This window comes from Micropterus dolomieu, linkage group LG02 (assembly GCF_021292245.1).
Source record: "Micropterus dolomieu isolate WLL.071019.BEF.003 ecotype Adirondacks linkage group LG02, ASM2129224v1, whole genome shotgun sequence".
Classification (NCBI taxonomy): domain Eukaryota; kingdom Metazoa; phylum Chordata; class Actinopteri; order Centrarchiformes; family Centrarchidae; genus Micropterus; species Micropterus dolomieu.
In genome coordinates, this window is record NC_060151.1 from 30,149,410 (window position 1) to 30,168,958 (window position 19,549).

The window sequence follows — 19,549 nt, forward strand, 5'->3', positions numbered from 1 at the left end:
GGCAGCAGTACAACCTCTGGCAGCGCTACAACCTCTGGCAGCAGTACAACCTCTGACAGCGCTACAACCTCTGGCAGCAGTACAACCTCTGACAGCGCTACAACCTCTGACAGCAGTACAACCTCTGACAGCGCTACAACCTCTGACAGCGCTACAACCTCTGACAGCACTACAACCTCTGACAGCAGTACAACCTCTGACAGCGCTACAACCTCTGGCAGCAGTACAACCTCTGACAGCAGTACAACCTCTGGCAGCAGTACAACCTCTGACAGCGCTACAACCTCTGGCAGCGCTACAACCTCTGGCAGCAGTACAACCTCTGACAGCGCTACAACCTCTGGCAGCAGTACAACCTCTGACAGCAGTACAACCTCTGGCAGCAGTACAACCTCTGACAGCGCTACAACCTCTGGCAGCACTACAACCTCTGGCAGCAGTACAACCTCTGACAGCGCTACAACCTCTGGCAGCAGTACAACCTCTGGCAGCACTACAACCTCTGGCAGCGCTACAACCTCTGGCAGCAGTACAACCTCTGACAGCGCTACAACCTCTGGCAGCACTACAACCTCTGACAGCAGTACAACCTCTGGCAGCAGTACAACCTCTGACAGCGCTACAACCTCTGGCAGCACTACAACCTCTGGCAGCGCTACAACCTCTGGCAGCGCTACAACCTCTGGCAGCAGTACAACCTCTGACAGCGCTACAACCTCTGGCAGCAGTACAACCTCTGGCAGCAGTACAACCTCTGGCAGCGCTACAACCTCTGGCAGCACTACAACCTCTGGCAGCAGTACAACCTCTCGCAGCCCTACAATCTCTAGGAATCCTTCATCCTCTGGAACCTCTCACCTGGTTTCCCTCAGTTCCTCTGCTGCTCTCCATCATACCTCTTCCCTTCTACCTCTTTATCTTTTCATAGGACATTTAATTGGTTTTGTTTAAGGATTACCAGACGATGTCTGGTTATAATTTTGATTGGGCTATTTTTTCCCTCAACTGAATGTTTTGTCTTTAAAATGACTGAAAGATGTGTAAGCATGTTAAAATTAATGGGTATGATTTAGTCTTCACTTGTCTTTGTGTCTTTGTTTGGGGAAGTAACCTCTTTAATGTGCTTGTGGCACCTTTTCACTTCAATGATAAGTTAATGAATTTTAATTCCTTTATAAACCCATGCACTTTATTCCTCCTATTATACTCCTTTGATTCAGCAGGTTTTCTGAACATGTTCAAAACTTCAGAATCTCTCCCACATATCTGTGTTCTCTGACGTGTCGAGCAGAAAGTCTTTTAAACATGTTGAATTTATTCATTTTTGACTGTAATTAAACAGTAAAAGTTTATAATTACTCCGGACTTCATCCAAGTCTATTAAAGATCATTTTGGCCTGACTCATCAAACATACAAACAATCATGAGTCTTTCTACAGTTTTTACCTGATTTATTTACCTGACTGTAAGTTAGAATTTTCTATAAGCTCATATATTAAAATTGTGTGTGTGTGAATATCAGAAGTTTATAAACTTGAAGAATGAGATGTGACGATGAAGACATGTTTCTTTTATTAATCTGGTATTAATTCATGACTCTATTTAATGCCTTCAGGTCTTTTGTCAAATATTACTAGCACCCTTCAGTGTGTTGCAGTTCAATATCACAGGTCGGATTTATTGCAGGGCTGTGTAATTGGATCATATTGTACAGCTGTTGGTTTGGTATTGATGCATATGCTGTAATATGTGTGTTATGAAAGACTCATTTCATAAACTGTAAATCATTACAGCCCCATTTAGTTTTATCCGCTTACTTCTTCTTTTACACTCAAAGAGCTCTGACAAGTTTTGGATTTTGAACTCAACTGTATGAGTTTTTCAAAGTTAAACTTGCATTACATCATTGCGTTGACTATGTAGTCTGCGTAGACTTTTGTCAAATTTATGTTGTTATATGAACATTTGAGTTTGACAGAAACAGTCTTCTTTAAACATTGGAAATTTGAAACATGGATATAGTCAACGAATTATCCACTGTAAACAAGTCCTGTATTCAAATTCCAACTTAAATATAGACACTTTTGTCAAACCGTTCTCACTCCTAAGTCGTCACATATGGATGCAAGGTAAAGACCCCTTAGCGTCATAGGTCAATGCACTGGGGGGAGTCCTGTAGAGTTGTTTTTTAACGCTAAAGGTAGTACAGTAAAGTAAAGCCCATATGAGGAGGTGGTTGGGGTGAACAGGTGGGCCAGAAACCGGACTTTCAAGCAGGAGAACGGTGTTTGTTTCCCGTGTGAAACATAAAGTCAACAATGTTTTTATCAGTTACATAAGTTGCATAGCTTACCTAAATTATGCTCAGTGTCTGGATTGGGCAAAAAGCCAAGGAGTAGTGTTTAAATATAGTTTTTGAATTATAAACGCCCAGGACATACTAGACCTAAGGAGAAGAAAACGATAACCACAGAGGGGGAAACTAAACAAGATGTTAAAGAACCAACTTGTGGAGAAAATGCAATAGGAATTCAAAAGAAAGGATTGTTTTGTTAGGCCTGGGTGGAGGGGTAACTAAACCTATTTAGGTGGAGTCTGGGGCTTAATTATACTCACTTATACTACAGTCCTTGCAGAACTGCAATAAATATTTCAGGAATGCATATATTTCAATAATTGTAGGCCCACTTGTTCATAGAGGACGACATCTTATTGACTGTGATAAAAGGAAAACATGCTTACCACTTGAATTTGACACTAATAGTTTAATTTCAGTGATTGATGGTGTACTAGGGCTTGAGGCGGTGGGGGCCAATCATTGATTACATTGTGGTTTAATTAATATCACATATGAGGAACCTACCCAGCAGCTAGAGTTTGTAGTTTTTTGACAGATTAAATGTTTCTTGCACGATTACAATCCAGCGATGACTCAGTCCAGATCAAGTCTAGGATCTACAATCAAGTCTGTATGCTTCTAAAAGACTGAAACGACTGAAGGGAGCAGATTTACTTCTTCAAACTGGTTTTCAGTTTTCAGTCAGATGTCTTCCTGTGCAAAAGATAAAGAGACTGAATGTCATTCACTTTGTTCCAGACTGAAATATCTCAAGCGCTGTTGGATTGATTGTGATGAAATGTGGTTCAGACCTTCTTGTTCCCCTCAGGATGAACTGTAAGAACTTTGATTGATCCTCTTACTTTTCATCTAGCAATGTTGACATTTCTTTTCGTTAAATATTTATCTATCTAAACTATTTGATGGATTGAAATGAACTTTGAAGATATTAAAGGTCCCTATAGGATACGTTCTAATACCCATACTTGATCCTCTGACTTTTCATCTAGCGCCTTCATCAGGTCAACATGTCCAACACTTTGATTTGTGACCAAATACCTGCAGAACTAATGTCATTGCCATCAGCCTCAACTCTACGTTGTGTTTACTGCTAATTAGCTACTGCTAGCATGCTAACGCGCTAAACTAAGATGGTGAACATGGTAAACATTAGCCTACACCTGCTAAATATTAGCATGTTGATGTTACTGCAGTGAAATATGTTTCTGCTGAAAGAACCACAAACATTTTAATAGCAGACATCTTCCTGTCACAAAAGACTGGTGCTTTATTACGTCATCATAGTAAAACCAACTGATAAAAATGAACATAGATCAATAATTCTCCCATGTATTTCCACCTACAACTGATCCTGAGAGAAGTGACAGAACGTCGTCTCTTTTAGCTCCTTTGGTCTTTAATACTTGTTGTTGTTGTTCAAACATGGTTGAATGTAAGGACAATCTTTGTTAAAAAGATTAACCTGGAATGTTACTGTGGGGCTTCAGAATAAATGATCCCAGCTCATCACTCTGTCAGTCACCTGAAGCATCAGATACAGTCTCTTGTTGAGTGTTTTCCTCCCGTCAGTCTGCGCCGAACTCTGATAAAAAGAGATGAGATGAATCCCTTAAAAGGAAGAGGAGATGAAGGTGAAGGTGAAGCTCAGCCGAGGAAGGTGGAGATGAAAACGCTGGTGTCCAGGTTGAGGGTGGCGTGCCACCAGCGGTCAGGGAAATACAGCACCTGAAGCAGAAACACCCCGACTGTTAGAAAACTACAAAACCACTCAAGCCATCTGTAAAGTTTTAACAAGATGCTTTTTTGTTGTTTGAGTTGTTGTGGAACATAATTATGTTGAGGCCTCATTTTCGAAATATTAAAGTTTTAATATTCAGATGGTTGTTTTAGTGTCACTGTCACAGTTTGGTCTAAAGTCCTGTCTGTGTCCTGTTTTATTTTGAAGCTGTTCGTGTCTAGCTTAGCTTCCTGTTTTGTCCTGATTATTTGTCGCCCGTTCATGCTCATGTGTTTCTGTATATATTGAGGTTGCTCATTGTTGGATTATGTTTTCTGGTCATGAACCTACCACCCATTGCATGTAATCCTCATCTTCTGTTTTGTGTTGGATTAAATTTTGCAAACTGTAACAGTGACTGCGTTAAGACCAACATTTATTTATTTTACCAGGTAGGCCAGTCAAGAACAGAGTCTCATTCTCAACAGCGGCCTGGCAAAGATAAAGCATAATTGTGCAGCCCTACATACAGTTTCAGATTAAATACAGAAAGTACAAAATACAAAAGTACACAGTAGAGACTCTGTATACAGTTTGTGCAAAGTGAGGACAATATAACAGAGGTGGGAATAAATAACACTTGAGTTTGCCTTTGCACAAAGGTATAGTGCCGAGGAGCATAAAAGATTACCAGATAAAGGTGCAATACGCCATACACATAAAACTACACACTGAATACATAGAATACAAAAATACGAAATGCAGTTGAGAGTCTTAAATATAAATGCTGAGTCTATACACAGTTTGTGCAAGGTGATGTCTACTCAGAGAGGAAGGTCAGTTGGTATGCAGAAGTGGAATGGCAATAACAGTATTGAGAATAACACCTGTGCAAATGGTAGAGTATCAAGGAGCTTAATAAGATATTGCAACTGTAATAATGAGAGTGCAAAAACACCATGAGGCGAGACACATCTGACACCCGACAGTCACCATGAAGAAAATCTTTCTCATCATTTAGTTTGTTGACTTTTCTGTCTCATTTAGTCTGTTTCATTTTTTAATAATTTATCATAAAATCCAGGTTGGAAAACCAATTCTGAAATAAATCACATTTACATCTGAAAGTTAAAGAATTTCTTCAATGGGATTTTATTTTCTGGTTTCTTTCCTCCTCAGTGACTCAGTGAGTATCTCTGGGTTTTAGGCGTAATAAGACGTTTGAGGACGTCATCTTTGTTTTTCGAAACACTGATCTGCATTTTTCATTTTATGAACCATCGACTAATCGAGAGAATAATAAACAGATAAATCAACAGTGAAAATAATCATTAGCTGCAGCCCTCCTACTAGCCAACAGTCTTCTTCTCTTAGCTGGCTGGAGAAACCATTTAAGTGCTTTTAAAGCTCCACAGTGAACCTTTAAGATGCTCTTATTGTAGAACTGAACAGACGCTAAAACTAATGAAATAACCGAAAACTACTTTTAAAAACTGCACTCCGCTTCACAAATCTCTTCCCTGTGTGTGTAAAAGTCAAAGTGTTCACCTCTCCGGGTCTGATGGTGCACTCCAGTGGAGCCTCGTCCTCGGGCAGGTGGGGGTAGGTCTCCGTCACCCAGGACAGGGTGGTGCGGTTCGGGTGGAAATGAGGCTCCTGATCAGGCGGGTACAGGAACCAACGCTGTGTGATCACAAGAAAATCAATCACGGACTGAAGTAAAACTGTGACATTCATCTGTGTTCACGCTTCAGCCGAGGAATCGGACAGATTCAGGGAGGATATAACTAAACGGGACAGAGAAGGAAAAAAGACAGTTTACCTTCCGACCATAGATGACCTCAGAGTAACCAGGACCGTGCCAGTGAAAGGGGACACCAGTTCCAGGACCTGGAGAGGAAACAAGAGCTGCAGTCTGAGCCTCTCGTCCTTTTGATATTTAAGATTAGATCTGAGTCACAGAAAACAAAACTACAAGACTTCAGATGTATTTTAGAAATCAGTGTTTGGATGTCACAGAACTTTTTGCAGCTCTAACAGGAGAAGTTCTAAGGCTCAGCAAGAGAAAGTTAAACTCTTCAGGATTTATGCTGAGCCGACAGGTGAGAAACCTCCTGTTATCTTTAAATTCAGGGCTCATGTTGGGTTTGTCACCAAATCAGATGTTTAGCCACCCGAGCTGCTTCAGGGACGGTCCAGATTGGGGCTGGTGACAAATCCTACATGAGCACTACAGTTGAAGATGACACGGAGGTTTCTCACCTGTCGGCTCAGGCTAAGTCCTGGTGAGTCTAACTTTGCGCCCAGTTTCTCTCACTGCCGGCTTTCAGTCAACTCCACTCTGCAGGACAAACTCTGACCTGCGATCCCGAAGCTGAAGGCTCCGCTGGTGTGAGGCAGGACGTACGGCGGCGCCTCGTAGTGCTCAAACAAACTCTGCCACTCTGTGAAGTTGTTGTCGCCAAAGAAATACAGCGTGTCTGCAGAACAGAGAAACTGAATATAGCACGTCTGCAGAGGTACAAATATTCATCATCACCTGCGTCACTATCAGGTCAAAACATCCACCTGTGCTCGATGGGATTTCATGTTTATTTCTTTGTTATTCTGATCTTTCTTCTATATATTGCTGCTCCCTAGAGGTTAATGCAAAAGTCTGCTGGCAGGTGAAAAATATAATAGAATATAATGCAGTAATCAGCAGCTTATTATTGTTTTTAGCTTAAGTTACTTTTTTTGGACAACACAGTTTTCTTCTATATTTACGTCGCATTGCCGGCTTATTGTGCAAATAAACCTTTTTCATAGCATTTTTATTTGTTAATTAACATCTCTTGGTGCAAGCTATTTATTCCCTACAGGCTGAGCTACTCCATGCTTACCGCTTCACCTCCACTCTCCTCCTGAAGTCAAAGCTAAAATGCAGGATGGAAAACGGCCTTCTGAGGGAGAACCGCGTTCTTACTCACCGCTGCCGAGGGCGTCTGCAGACTGAGGCCTCAGGAAAACGTCCACGTACTCCTGGAAAGGGACGTCCACTGGACCAAAGCGATCAAAGAGTCAGCGAGTGTTAAACAGATAAATAAAGGTCACCTGCAGCCTATCACAGCAGAGCACGGGGAGCGTTACACATGCATACCTTTCTTGTATGAGTACGTGTTAGCTGTACTGAGCCGCACTCTCCGGTCGCCATATTCTTCTAGTAAACTCGACCTGGAGCACAAAGACCTGAATTTCTAAAACAGAGTCGGTGTGTTAGTGGATTCACTGCAGTGACAGTCTGTGTGTCGAGGAGGTTTCTGTTTGGACGTTCAGGTGAAACAATGTTCAGACTCGCTGCTTTAATTTCACCTCAGACACTACTGTAGTACTACTGTACTCAAATACAATCTGCGGAAGAAAACACAAGGAAAAATGCGTCCTTGTCCTGATTCTTACATTCTCTTCAGTGCCGACAGTAGCGGAAAGTAACTTGAGGTACTTGTACTTTACTTGAGTATTTGCATTTTATTTATTTTCTTCTTCTACCGCACCACAACTCAAATACTGTACTTTTTACTTCACTACAGTTTAAGTTACTTTTCAGATTACTGTTTCTCATCCACTTCCTGTCCAGTGAAAACCACGCATCTCCAGATGTGCTGATTGTGAACGTGATAAACTGAAGGACGAAGTGTTCCTTTATGGGCTGAATTCATCAAATATGAAAACACATCGTCAATATTATATTTTAGATTAAAACTCCCAAAGGTACATAAAGTTGTTCAAATCAGCTCCACTTCAACCAGCTGAAGTACTGTTTATATGTTAATGCATCAAAAAGGATCAAACAGCCCTCACGGAGTCCATTCTACATAACAGTAGTACATTTTGTTTATAATACGTGTGTACTTTGACTGAAGTAAATGATCTTAGTACTTCTTCCAGCGATGCTCGCTGGATGCATTTAAGGAAAGATCTACCAGGTTCCACTTTTATATAAAACACTAGGCCGGTTTTAAAGTCTGCATATTTTTCTAACGCCAATAAAAAAAGTGGATTCCAACTTTTTCATGGTCTGACCACCTCATCATAACCTCCTCGTGGACAAATAAAATAGCCTTCAGCGGGTTCATTTCTGCACCACCATGTGGTGTTAAGTACCAATTAGGGTCTTGGCCAATCAGGGAAGGACACCAATGACCAGCTGTCTCCAGCGTCCTGCTCTGTCAGTGTGTTGCTGAGAGCAGTTGCCTGCTTGACAGGATATATTTGATCTCCTTTCAGGAAATTCATCCTGGATTCATTGTTTTGAGAGACGTCTGCGGACTGACAGATCCTGAGACTGTAAGTTTTTACAAATAACTCTGTTGTTAATATTTTATGCTGATGCCTGTGATTAAGTTAAAACAATCCTCTCTTATTTTATTTAATAACTCAGCTCCACTCAGCTCCAGCTAAAAGGCTTTAGTGACTTTGCTTTCATTTATTTTCTGTTTAGTTATGTTGTAGTAGTTTCATGCAGGTGGTAAATTGTACTGGTAACTGATGAAATGATTAATGCATGATGTTCCTACTTTTAATTATGCTGCAGAGACGACGCGTCAGTTCACAGACATGGATCTGAACTAAGTCTAACACAGAGTGGCCTGCGTTATATGTGAGTGGTAGTTAATAAAGCACCATTTGAGGACATCATCTGTGGCAATTGCCAATTCATTCAAGCAGCTACACCCAGTTTGGGCTCAAACACCTTCTCCCATCACAGCCAACGCAAAGGATCATTTTGATATTTTTAAACCTGAAACTAAATATTTAAATACGTACCGTGTTGTCAGTCAGACCTCTGAGGATCACCGGTCTGCTGTAAGCATATCTGGGAAACAATGACACGTGATCAGCTGGTTTGAGTCAGCAAACATGTTCGATCCATAAAGGAGCACCAAGCAAGTTTTTAATAATATGAGCATAACTCTGAGACAGATAATCCTGCAGTACATTAATCAGCAACAATTTTGAGGGTCTATTAGTTGTTTTTGTGACATTTCCTCATCGTGGTGAATTAAGGATTTATTTTGACCAGACCAGAGTTGGTGAATGTTGGAACAATGAAAAGTCTAACAATAAATTTGAATGTTTTGGATTGTTGGCAGGACAGAACAAGCTTTTTAATATGTAAATGTGGCCTTTGGGAAATTGTGACGATTTTCTTAACTATTTCTGGAAATGTTGCAGACCAAACGTTGAATCAGCACAGTCACTGGATGTTTAAGATGCTTAGTACAAGACTGTGGAGAATACAGACAAATCAAATATCTCAATATTTTTGACCAAATGTCTCAGAAGGTCTGACAAACTCAGAACATCACTTCCCAGTACAGCTGACTTTTACACCTAAACATATGTATGTTATAGCATGCTATTATTATTTAATATTTAATGGATTCATCATCATCACCAGCTCCAGGAAACATCAGATTGTTTGTCATACGAACCTTTCGATGAACTGTCTGTGTGAGAGAGAAGCGCTGTCCAACACATCGATGTTACAAGGACCTTCATCCTGCAATCTGAAGTCTGAATTTAATGACCTGAACAAACAGACATGAAGAGGAGAACAAAACATAACGACATCACAAAGTGGGCTATGCACTAAACAGTGTGTGCAGATTACCACTGGAATGAAGTCTATGCAACACATCACTTAACTTTTCTCTTCTTTGCTTTTGGATTCAAGTTAGTTCAATTTAGTCAAACTCATTCTTATTTTCAACATGGATTTTTCTCTTTTTAGCCCCTGTGACTTCTACCTCTCGGTGGTAAATTGAAAAGTTGCTCCTTGCCGTCTTAAACCCTGTGACGTGTTTACAAATGACTCCTTATGAAGGTAGACGTTAAAGTGACCGAATTTTAAATGGAGTTTGGTGTGAAGTTCCGTCTCCACAGCAGGTGTCGGGGATAAACTGGGCCACATTTTGCTCGTGGTACAATTAATTTTATAGTAAAAAATCACCAACTGTAAATTGCCAACATTACATTACACATAACCTCACACATATGTAGTTTTAGTGTAAGTGAGCACATTGGTTGAGACTCACCAGCCGCCTCCGTCACCTAACGGATCCTCCGCCTTCAGAACGATAAAACATAACAGGACAAACTGTGTACATGTGTTTAACACAGCCGAATTATATTCCATTCAGAACTGAATCAGCGCAAACGGAAAGAAAACTAAAATCAGGAGGAAATACAGTCGATTTACGGTGAATTTCATATATTAACCCAAAGCATGAACTGCCCTCTCGCTTCCTGTTAGACATCCAATCAGAAAACCCCACATTAATCTGACGGTGTGCTGCGTTCAGGTTCCGTGGGAACTATGAACATCTAGCGTCGATATAGCAGTGTAAAAACATTTTTAATACTAAAAGCAACATAACTGCCGTAGGTGACATTTACACTGGGGACATGTCCCCACCACTTTTTGAAAATGTCGGATCCTATCACTTTTTTAAAAAGCGTAATTTGTTAAAAATGTTCTGCAATATAGCTCGCAGTTAAATAACAAATGGAAAGGCCTTTTTAAAAGGTTTATTTGCACAATAACAAAACATGCAGTGCAATTAAAATATAGAAGAAACAAACATGCATTGTCCAAAAAAAGTTAGTTAAACTTAAGTTTAAAAAAAATAATAAGAAGAAGAAGCTACTGATAAGATGACCCAAAAACGTGCAGCACCGATCAGTAACTTTAACAACTTCTATATGGCCAAGTTTTCCGTTCTCTCCCTGTGAACATGATAACAGAGGAGGGAAGACTAAATTACACCTGCATATGTGGTGCCTCAGCAGGGATGATATTACATAAGAACAGCTGATCTCCAGGAGAAACAGATCTGAAAACTTACATTCTGTTATATTTATCTATTTTGAAATTCCTTTTACATAAATAAAACATTTCCAGCAGAGATTGGTGCAGAAACTTTCACCAGAATTCAGGAATAGAAGTGTTTAATGATCAAAATTTCCCTTAAGATTGTAGTATTGAGGTATTCTACTTAAGTAAATGTAGCAATAACACAATACTAGTACAAACACACTAGAAGTAAAATTCAAATTGCATTCAAAATCTTAAAAGTAAACGTAAAACTAAGAAATTAAGTAAAACTTAGTTTCCCACATTCTGGAGATTCAAAATATAATAGAATATAATAGTAATCAGCAGCTTTTTCTTCTTTTTTTTTTTTTTAAGCTTGCACATTTTTATTGTGGAAATAAACCTTCCTCAAAGCATTTTTATTTCTTAGTTAACATTTCTTGTTGCAAGCTGTTTTTCGGAACATATTTAACAAACGCTTTCAAAAAGTAATGGGAACAAAATCAGAATGAAATGTATCTTTCAGTATCATATTGATTAGGAAAAAAGCATTTATTTAACATAATACAGTGAAACGGACGGATAAACCAAACTGTCTTTGTGTTAAATTGTATTTCAAAAGGCTTTACTGACAATAACATACCTGACCCTGCAGAAATCCCAACCTCTCCCAACTCAGCTATTTAACCTCTGCTCATGGCTGTTATGAGTTGTCATGGTCACTGACGTCACACTGAGTTTAGCAGATATTTATGAGAATCTGGAGCCACTGAAATAATGATACACTTTTAGTGTTAATGAATTCAACAATTTCTAAAAGGGCTTTTTGATTTGTTAAAATAACGCATTGTAAAACTGAAGGTGAAATAATGTATTCATCATTAAATAAATATGGTTCTTTATTCTTTTTATATTAATTTAAATGAATGATGAAAACTAAATGTTAAAGAAATAAAACAAATGTGACAACTGTGAGATGGACAATTAGAAAATGTGTTAAATTAGTTACATTTAAAAGCCTTTAAAATCTTTAATAGCATTTTAAATTTAAATTCATCATTAAGTGCAAAATAACAATATAGAGTCATTTACTGTTTCAATTATCTTTTATTGTGTCTTTGAATTCAAAGTTTTTTATAGTCTGTAGTGATGATTTAAATTTTATTAACTTTTTTTAAATGGATCAGTTTATTTAGCCAATTACAACTAAACACTAAAGAACTACGATTGACGCTCCATAAATTTGATTTAACTATTTTGTTAATTGATTTTACAAATGAAATGCAAACTTTTTTTCTGGTTCCAGCTTCACTGATGTGAGGATTTACATGATGATGAACTGAATCTTTGGGTTTTAGGTTGTTGGTCCAAATCCTTTTGAGTAAATTGGGCTGTGGACATTATAAAGGACATATTTCTCTGTTTTCTGCATTTTAAAGACAAAACAATTTAAATCAGGTACAATAATATGTGTACAAAACCAAGTTATTATCACATTATACTTCTATATTTTTTGTGCAAAACCTCCAGCAAGTTAGACAAAACAGAGAAAGAGACAGAATGATGAATAAATTAACGGAGAAAACAATCAGTAGATTAATCAAAATGAAAACATTCCTTAGTTGTAGCCCTCGTTTTTTAAATCAAGTGTCAGTACACCAGTTTCTGATCTCTCTCTTCTCCTCTATTGACTATTGTGCAAAACTCCAAAACAAGAAGCTGAGCTGGAAACAGGTGGAAATATTTAATTCCAGGAGCAGATTTTTTTGGCTTATTTTAAAGCAAATTCATCTCAAAATGCTAAAAAAAAAAAAAAAAAACATGACAGAGATTTTGACCCTGGTGCATTAAATCATTAAACGTCCTATGAAAGGACAAAGAGGGAGAAGGGAACAGGTAGGATGGCCAGCAGCAGAGGAACTGAGAGGGAAACCAGGTGAGCGGTTCCAGAAGTTGAACTGTTCCCCGTGAAGGTGACGAAGCCCGGCTGGTTGGTGCTGATCTGGCTGTTGATCCAGGACTGATACTGGGACACTCGGGCGTAGACCCCTGGGTAATTAGCCTGGGCGCAGCCATTTCCAAAACTCACCACTCCACCCTGGACCCAGATCGAGCCGTTTTTACTCACAAACGGGCCGCCTGAATCCCCCTGCAGACGTCAGACAGGCCGGTTATAGTACAGTATATCCATTTAATGCTACTTCACAACATCTCAAAGGGAAATATTTCGCTTTTTACTTGACTACATTTACTTACTTTACTTTCAGATTAGAAATACAAATTATAATCAACTGATACATTATAATGTATTATAAGTTAAAGGTTCTGTATATGAGACTCTGAACATTAATATAGCAGCAAACAACTATTTGCTGTGTAAAGAAATAGTGGAGTAATGACATCCTGAGCAGAAGATGATGCCGAGCATTTTAGTTTTTTTGATGGCGATAGAACAGCTGTTTCCTTTCTCATCTAATACGGTGAATTAAGGATTTATTTCTACCAAACAAGAGCTGGTGATTGTTGGAAAACTGAAAAGACTAACAAAGACAGTTTTGGTGAATTTTAGTTTGTTTCTGTCAAGTTTTTCATAGTGAAGTGTGTTTTTACAATGATCTGTGAGCTAAAATTATTATTTTTCTCAGTGGAGTCTGGTGGGCCGTAGCGTAGGTTTGTTTTACTCTGAGTTGCTGTGAGAGATCTGGTGGCAGTGAACGTCACAGGTACTTAAAGTTAAGACTTTTACTTTCTTAAGTAAAAGTCTTAAAGTTGTACCACAGTGTAGAAAATATACTATTACAAGTAAAAGTCCGGAATTCAAAAATTTTACCTCAGTACACCTACAGAAGTATTATTGGCAGAGGGTGGCTTCTTAGGTTTTCTCAAACGCCTGAAATCTTTTAGGTTCCTAAAATAACTTCTACTTTGTTTAATTTCCCCTCAGTCTCTCTGACTGGACCGGCAAATAAATGGAGCAAAAGTTCTGCAACTGGAGAAATCTCGCAGTCTAGCCTACAGGTCCACTCGAACATTGTCATAAGGGGTTGTTGCTGTTTTAGGTTTTGGAAAACATCATGGTACGGATTAAAATAAATGCCACTTTTTAGGTGTCAGAAATGGAAGTTAGTCATCCTCAGCATTTGTTGTATTATGGTTTCACAATGTAATGTCTGTAATCTTTGGTTTGCTGCTCAGTAATAACATTAGCAGAAACTTGATCCCAACTCACAGGTCTTTTGTTGCTGAAAACATCTAGAGCATAAAAGAAAATAGACAAACGGAGGACGTCTGCTCTGGCACTGTTTTGAGTGTGTGAGGTGTACAAACACGCAGGAGACGGGGAAAGGGAGATCTGTGTGGGCACATGAGACACCGCTGGTAGTAGCCTACCAGTTGGTCCAGGGGCTTCGTCTTAATGATGGTCGGTTAAAGTCTTATTTTAGGTCGAGTCGGGGACGGTTTGTTGCAGTCTCCGGACAATCCAAGAAACTGTAAACTTCTGTGAGCACAACTGAGGGCCCGTCTCTGCATTCAAATTGCGAAATATTTTCAACTTCAGAAAAAGGGTCGGACTGGTAGAAAGGTTAAGGTTGCTCTACAGGATGACCGCCTAGGTTTGGACTAAGCCCCAAATGTTCACAATATCTTCCTCCACCTTTTGAGTGGTGTTAATCTGAACGTCTTCTAAGAAAAAAGAGTCAATCTTTTTGAAGTGATTCCAGTGTCTTCTATTGACAGAAATATTGTAGCCCCAAGGTATCATGGACTGAGAGTAACGTGGATACAGATGGTGGATAAACCCGTCTGGCACCAGCGTTATTTCTGTTGATCAGTGCAGCTTTAAACGGGTGTATTATCACTTGATGGAGGAGTGTTTTGCTGACAGACTCACCTGGCAGGAGTCCTGTCCTCCCTGGGTCAGACCGGCACACATCATGTTGCCTGTGATTGCACCACCGTAGTTGGTATTACAATCACTGTTGGACACGATGGGAACGCTCACCTGCTGCAGCTTCTGCGGGTAAGGAAGAGGAACTGAAAATGGAAAGGAGATATGAATGTTGAGTCTGCTTGGAATTTGTGTTTCATTCAAATAGTTCCCAACAAATGTACTATTTCCTCCTGTTTGTTTGATTACAAAAATTAGTCTTTTTAGGTTGACTTTGACCTGGGGCACCTCAAAATCAGTGCATACCTGGTGGCTTGGAAAGGTAGAATTACTTCCCTGTGGGGAGTGTGCCTGGAAAAGCTCCAAAGGCCGAGCTCCCACCGGATGTCTGAGCTCCTTATCTCTAAAGCTGAGCCCATACACACTGTGGAGGAAACTCATTTCATGATCCATAACCTTATTCTTTCTCTCACTACCTAAATAAAATAAAAAGCTTTGCCTTCAGACTGGGCTCCCTTTCAACCCCTTCAAGATCTAAGTACTTCTTCCACCAGTGAATGTGTGTTACACATGTGGAATCCACTGGAAACCACTAAAGTCACTGGTGGAATAAGTACCATGATCCATTACTCAAGTGAAACTCCTGCATTCAAACTTTTTTGAAAAAAATTGGCATCAAAGTACCAGAAGTAAAAGCACTCATTATGCAGAATGACCAATTTGAGAATATTATATATATTGATATCAGACCTCCACTGGTTTTATTTGGGCTCTTTTAATGAAGTCATCTTGTTTCCCATCTCCTCTGCAGTGGTTCTGGTTTTGCTAAATGTGTGGTGTCGTTTGCAAAACACACTAAAAACTGAATTCATCCATTCAATCATTCACAATTACCAATAAATTTAAAACTGACAAAATTAATTCTCACTGCCACTTTGGATGGCTCCCCATCCGGTGACCCAGCAGGTCGTTCCGGCGTTAAAGACGCTGCCGCCCGCCGCCAGACACACGGGTCTGATGTAGTCGGTGAAGTTAACAGGTGAGGACAGCTGCAGCAAGGCTATGTCGTTGTTGAACGTGTTGCTATCATAGTTGGGATTTAAGATGATCCTGGACACCGTCAGGGAGATTCCGTTTGCATTAGTCAAGTCTAGGGCGTCAAAGCCGAGGTTAACGGTGAGATTGGGTTCGGGGCTGAGAAACAGAAACAACAAGATGTTTAAATTTGTAACATACTGATGCTGTCTTTTAAATAAGTGATGAACAATATCGTTTTTTGAGTTTCTATGTTGTTTTTTACGGTTTAGTTTTGTTACTTCCTGTTTTATTTTGAAAGTATCCTTCCTCATGTGTTACTTTACATCCTGCCATTGTTCCACATTCGTGTTTAATTCAAGTGTCAAATCTGTGTTTGCATATCTCTTTGCATTTGTCCTGAATCTGATGATTTTGACCATGGAGAATGTGACTGGTCACAAATGTAGTCAGCCAATCATGGTATTGCTTGCTATGTAACATCATGCCTTTAGCCTTTCAAAATAAGAGCCAAAAACCTATCAGAATGTATTCATTATCTACTCTGCTAATTGGTGAAGTGTGCCTTTTGTAATACATCTTATTTATGTACTGTGGGCTGGATTTACTAACATCCCGAATAATGACTGCTAAATTGCGTGTGCATTCTAAAATATTGCACTTGTAATTTTAGTACCTGGTTGATTTACTAAGAATTATTGTGTAGATGACAACAGGAGCAAACACAATGGAGGTGGCAGTATTTAAATGAGGGTTTTGCGTGTTTTAATGGTTTCCGCCATGGAGAGTCGGGAGGGAAAGCAGCCACTGCGTAAAAACCTTGGTTTGTTTCATTCAGTGCGTCCCGAGTATGTGGAAATCGTCATGTATCTGCCCGTCCTGCGTGAGATTGGACTAAGTACTTAGGAAGGAACACCTGGAAAACCTGCTTTGGGAAACCCCAGCAGAAACAGATATGCTGGAATAACCCAGACGCGAGGAAATGCCAGCAGATCGTGCTTCATCCAGCCAGATGGAACAATCACCGCCCGGTCGCTCCGTGATCTCCTGGCCCTGTACGCCCCATTCCCTCTCCGATACCTACTCTGGCTGGATGAATTTTACGCGTGATCCGTGCACTACTGCAGCTGGAGGCTCTCCGCAGCACCACGCAACTTTCTAAACTCTTCCATCTCCCGGAGAAAATGAATCGGGTCGAAACGAAATTTGCTTCATTGGAATGAATGTTAATACAACAGTATTGCCAAAGGAAAATACAAAAAAAAAGAAATAAAACTCTATTCATATAGTTCATCGAATAAATACAATTATTGTATTTCTGTATATTAGATACAGATTTATATTTTCTAATATTGGTAATTTCTCTAAGTTTTCTCTCATTACGGCTGTTTCTGGCAATAACAGCAGCCATCTCTGCAACACTTGGCGGTTTGCACCTTCCTTTCAAACGTATTAAATCCAGAGGCTGTTGCGCTCACATGAAATTGCGTTTAAGCTTGGTAGATCACATTGCATGTAGTAAATAAGTGTATTTGCATGTTACGCCCCAAATTGCATATTCATTAAGGCAAAAGTAAAAAAAAATGAACAACAGGTGCTATCCTGTTAGTAGATCAGCCTACGTGCTAATTTGCTGGTGATATCAAGTTTGCACACGTTTTTACTCATGCAAACCTTTGGTAAATCTGGCCCCTTGCCTGCGCTGTGGTACGTTTTTGCTCTTGTTGTTATCCCTTGCAGTCTGATGAGTGCAAACAGATTTCTGCAGCCTCTCTTGTACAGTATAGGCTACTAAAAATGATTGTTGTCTGTATGTTGCTTAGTGTACCCCCTTGTAAGTGTGCTTAGTTTGTAAAGATCATCATGTAAGGTAATTTATGGTAGAATTCTGCCAATAGAGGGCAGTCTTTACCAATGTAACAGCACTGTCAGTCAATGGGAGTTTGAGTTCGCCTACCTCACTCTGTAATCAGTGGTGATCTCACGGCCTTGATGAGCCCGCAACTCAGTCTAGGATAAACATGCCAAACCTTTATCACCACACTTTAATGAAGTTAATCTCATGTTAAACTTACTTATTACGTTATGTAAGGTATTTCACCCAAAATAATGTTTTCCTTCAGCTATCACTGCATCTCTGCCCATTATTTAGTCCCGTCTGCTCCATCACCTCTTTAACTTTACAAGAATTTCTACTATTATAAAGAACAAGAGAGACTGTGGGAGAAATTGGTTTGCATTCTGCGGCATCCTACAGTCTTTCCAGACTGGATGGGTTAGTAAGAACAGAAACAAGAGCCTGCAGAGAAAATAAATATTAAATTGTATTACAGAGGCACATTAATTCTTAATTTAGAAATCACCATTCTGAGGTCAAAATCTAAATTATGAGGGAAAACACCTCCATAAAATTTCAAGCTGGAGCTCAGTTCTTTTTTCTCAATGTCTGATTTTTCATCAGCAGCTGTAAATTTAGCTGCTAATCACACAGAAAGCTGAATCCACCACAGCTAATTCTCACTTTAAACAATTTGAGATTCTTCCCTCTAGTCAGAGACAAGTTCTCATTTATCCCATGTGCAGAGTTCAGTATTTTATCTGATCCCAGTTCTTAGTTTGGCAGTTTTTCTTTGCTGTTATCACACAAACCCGTGTGTGGTAGCAGCAGCAATGCCAGTGTCTACAATTGTCTTATTGTGCTTAGGGTTTGGTTTTTATGCGGCCTCGCTCCAAAAAGAAATTCCTTTTGTGCAACAATAACGATATGAGCCGCCCTGAAACAGCTGTGATGGTGTCCAATACTAACTGACTAACACTAACAGCACAAAGAAAAACATGATGGGTGGTTTAAACGTGGTTTTCTGCCCCACCCTCATTGCATTTTTCTTTTTGTTGCTATACAAGCTCACTGTGTTTGTGCCGAGTTATGTGACAGGATCAGAGCTCACCCGGGGAAACAGTGAGCAGCAGTCAGGATCCACTGATTGTTGATCAGGGAGCCTCCACAGAAATGAGCTCCGTTGCTCTGCAGACTGGCCTGCCAGGGCCACGACCCTGCAGGAGCAGGTGTGCCTCCTACGATCTTGGTGTTGAGCGGCGCAAAGCCACAAACTGGAGGGAAACAGTCATAACTCATGTAACTGCTGCTGTTTCTTTCTGGGTGCTGTCTCCTGTGTGGATTTGTTACAGCCGGCATGAACACGGCCGGCCGTTGATGTCAGTTTTTTGGTCAACCACTTTGTTTCAGACTGAAATCTCTCAACAACTATGTGATGGGTTATCATGAAATTGTGTTCAGACATTCAGGGCCCTCAGGAGGAATCCTCATGACCTTGTCCATCCTCTGGTGCTTCATCTGTCTTCCACCAGCAGGTTTTTATTTAATCAGTGAAATATCTCAACATGTACGACTTTTCCTCTAGCGCCACCATGAGGTCGACATTTTAATGCGTCCAACACTTTGGTTTGTGACCAAATACCTGCAGCTAACTGAACTTCTGAGTTCTGTTACAGAAGCAAGAAAATCTCATTTAAAATCCCAACAGCACTAATAACTAACAAAACAGAACCTTTTTCTCAGTAAACTGAAACTGATATTGATCATTTCCTCTAACTGTCAGCAAGACAGTGAAACATCCCAACAGAAAGCAGCCCAAGTTATCAAACGAAGATTGATTTTAAGAGCCTATTGAT

At 39.8% G+C, this 19,549-nt stretch overlaps 2 protein-coding genes and 1 pseudogene across 2 annotated transcripts in view; 1 reads left to right on the forward strand and 2 right to left on the reverse strand.

The window, feature by feature from the left end:
• Positions 1 to 928, forward strand: part of LOC123967429 (transmembrane protease serine 9-like) — a 42,705-nt gene extending 41,777 nt beyond the window's left edge. The window contains exon 9 of the mRNA XM_046043524.1: positions 873 to 928. Coding sequence (XP_045899480.1) covers positions 873 to 928 — 56 coding nt within the window. The remainder of the gene's footprint in view (positions 1 to 872) is intronic.
• A 2,670-nt stretch (positions 929 to 3,598) lies between these two features.
• jmjd8 (jumonji domain containing 8) lies at positions 3,599 to 10,387 on the reverse strand. Its single transcript, XM_046037991.1, has 9 exons — positions 10,154 to 10,387; positions 9,551 to 9,646; positions 8,883 to 8,931; positions 7,216 to 7,312; positions 7,046 to 7,114; positions 6,437 to 6,556; positions 5,899 to 5,966; positions 5,625 to 5,759; positions 3,599 to 4,084 (listed from the first exon to the last, which is right to left on the reverse strand). The coding sequence occupies exons 1-9, from the start codon at positions 10,252 to 10,254 to the stop codon at positions 4,004 to 4,006; spliced, it is 816 nt and encodes a 271-aa protein (XP_045893947.1). The 5' UTR covers positions 10,255 to 10,387; the 3' UTR covers positions 3,599 to 4,003.
• Positions 10,388 to 12,795: 2,408 nt separating this feature from the next.
• LOC123967430 overlaps positions 12,796 to 19,549 on the reverse strand; it is a 16,985-nt pseudogene continuing 10,231 nt past the window's right edge.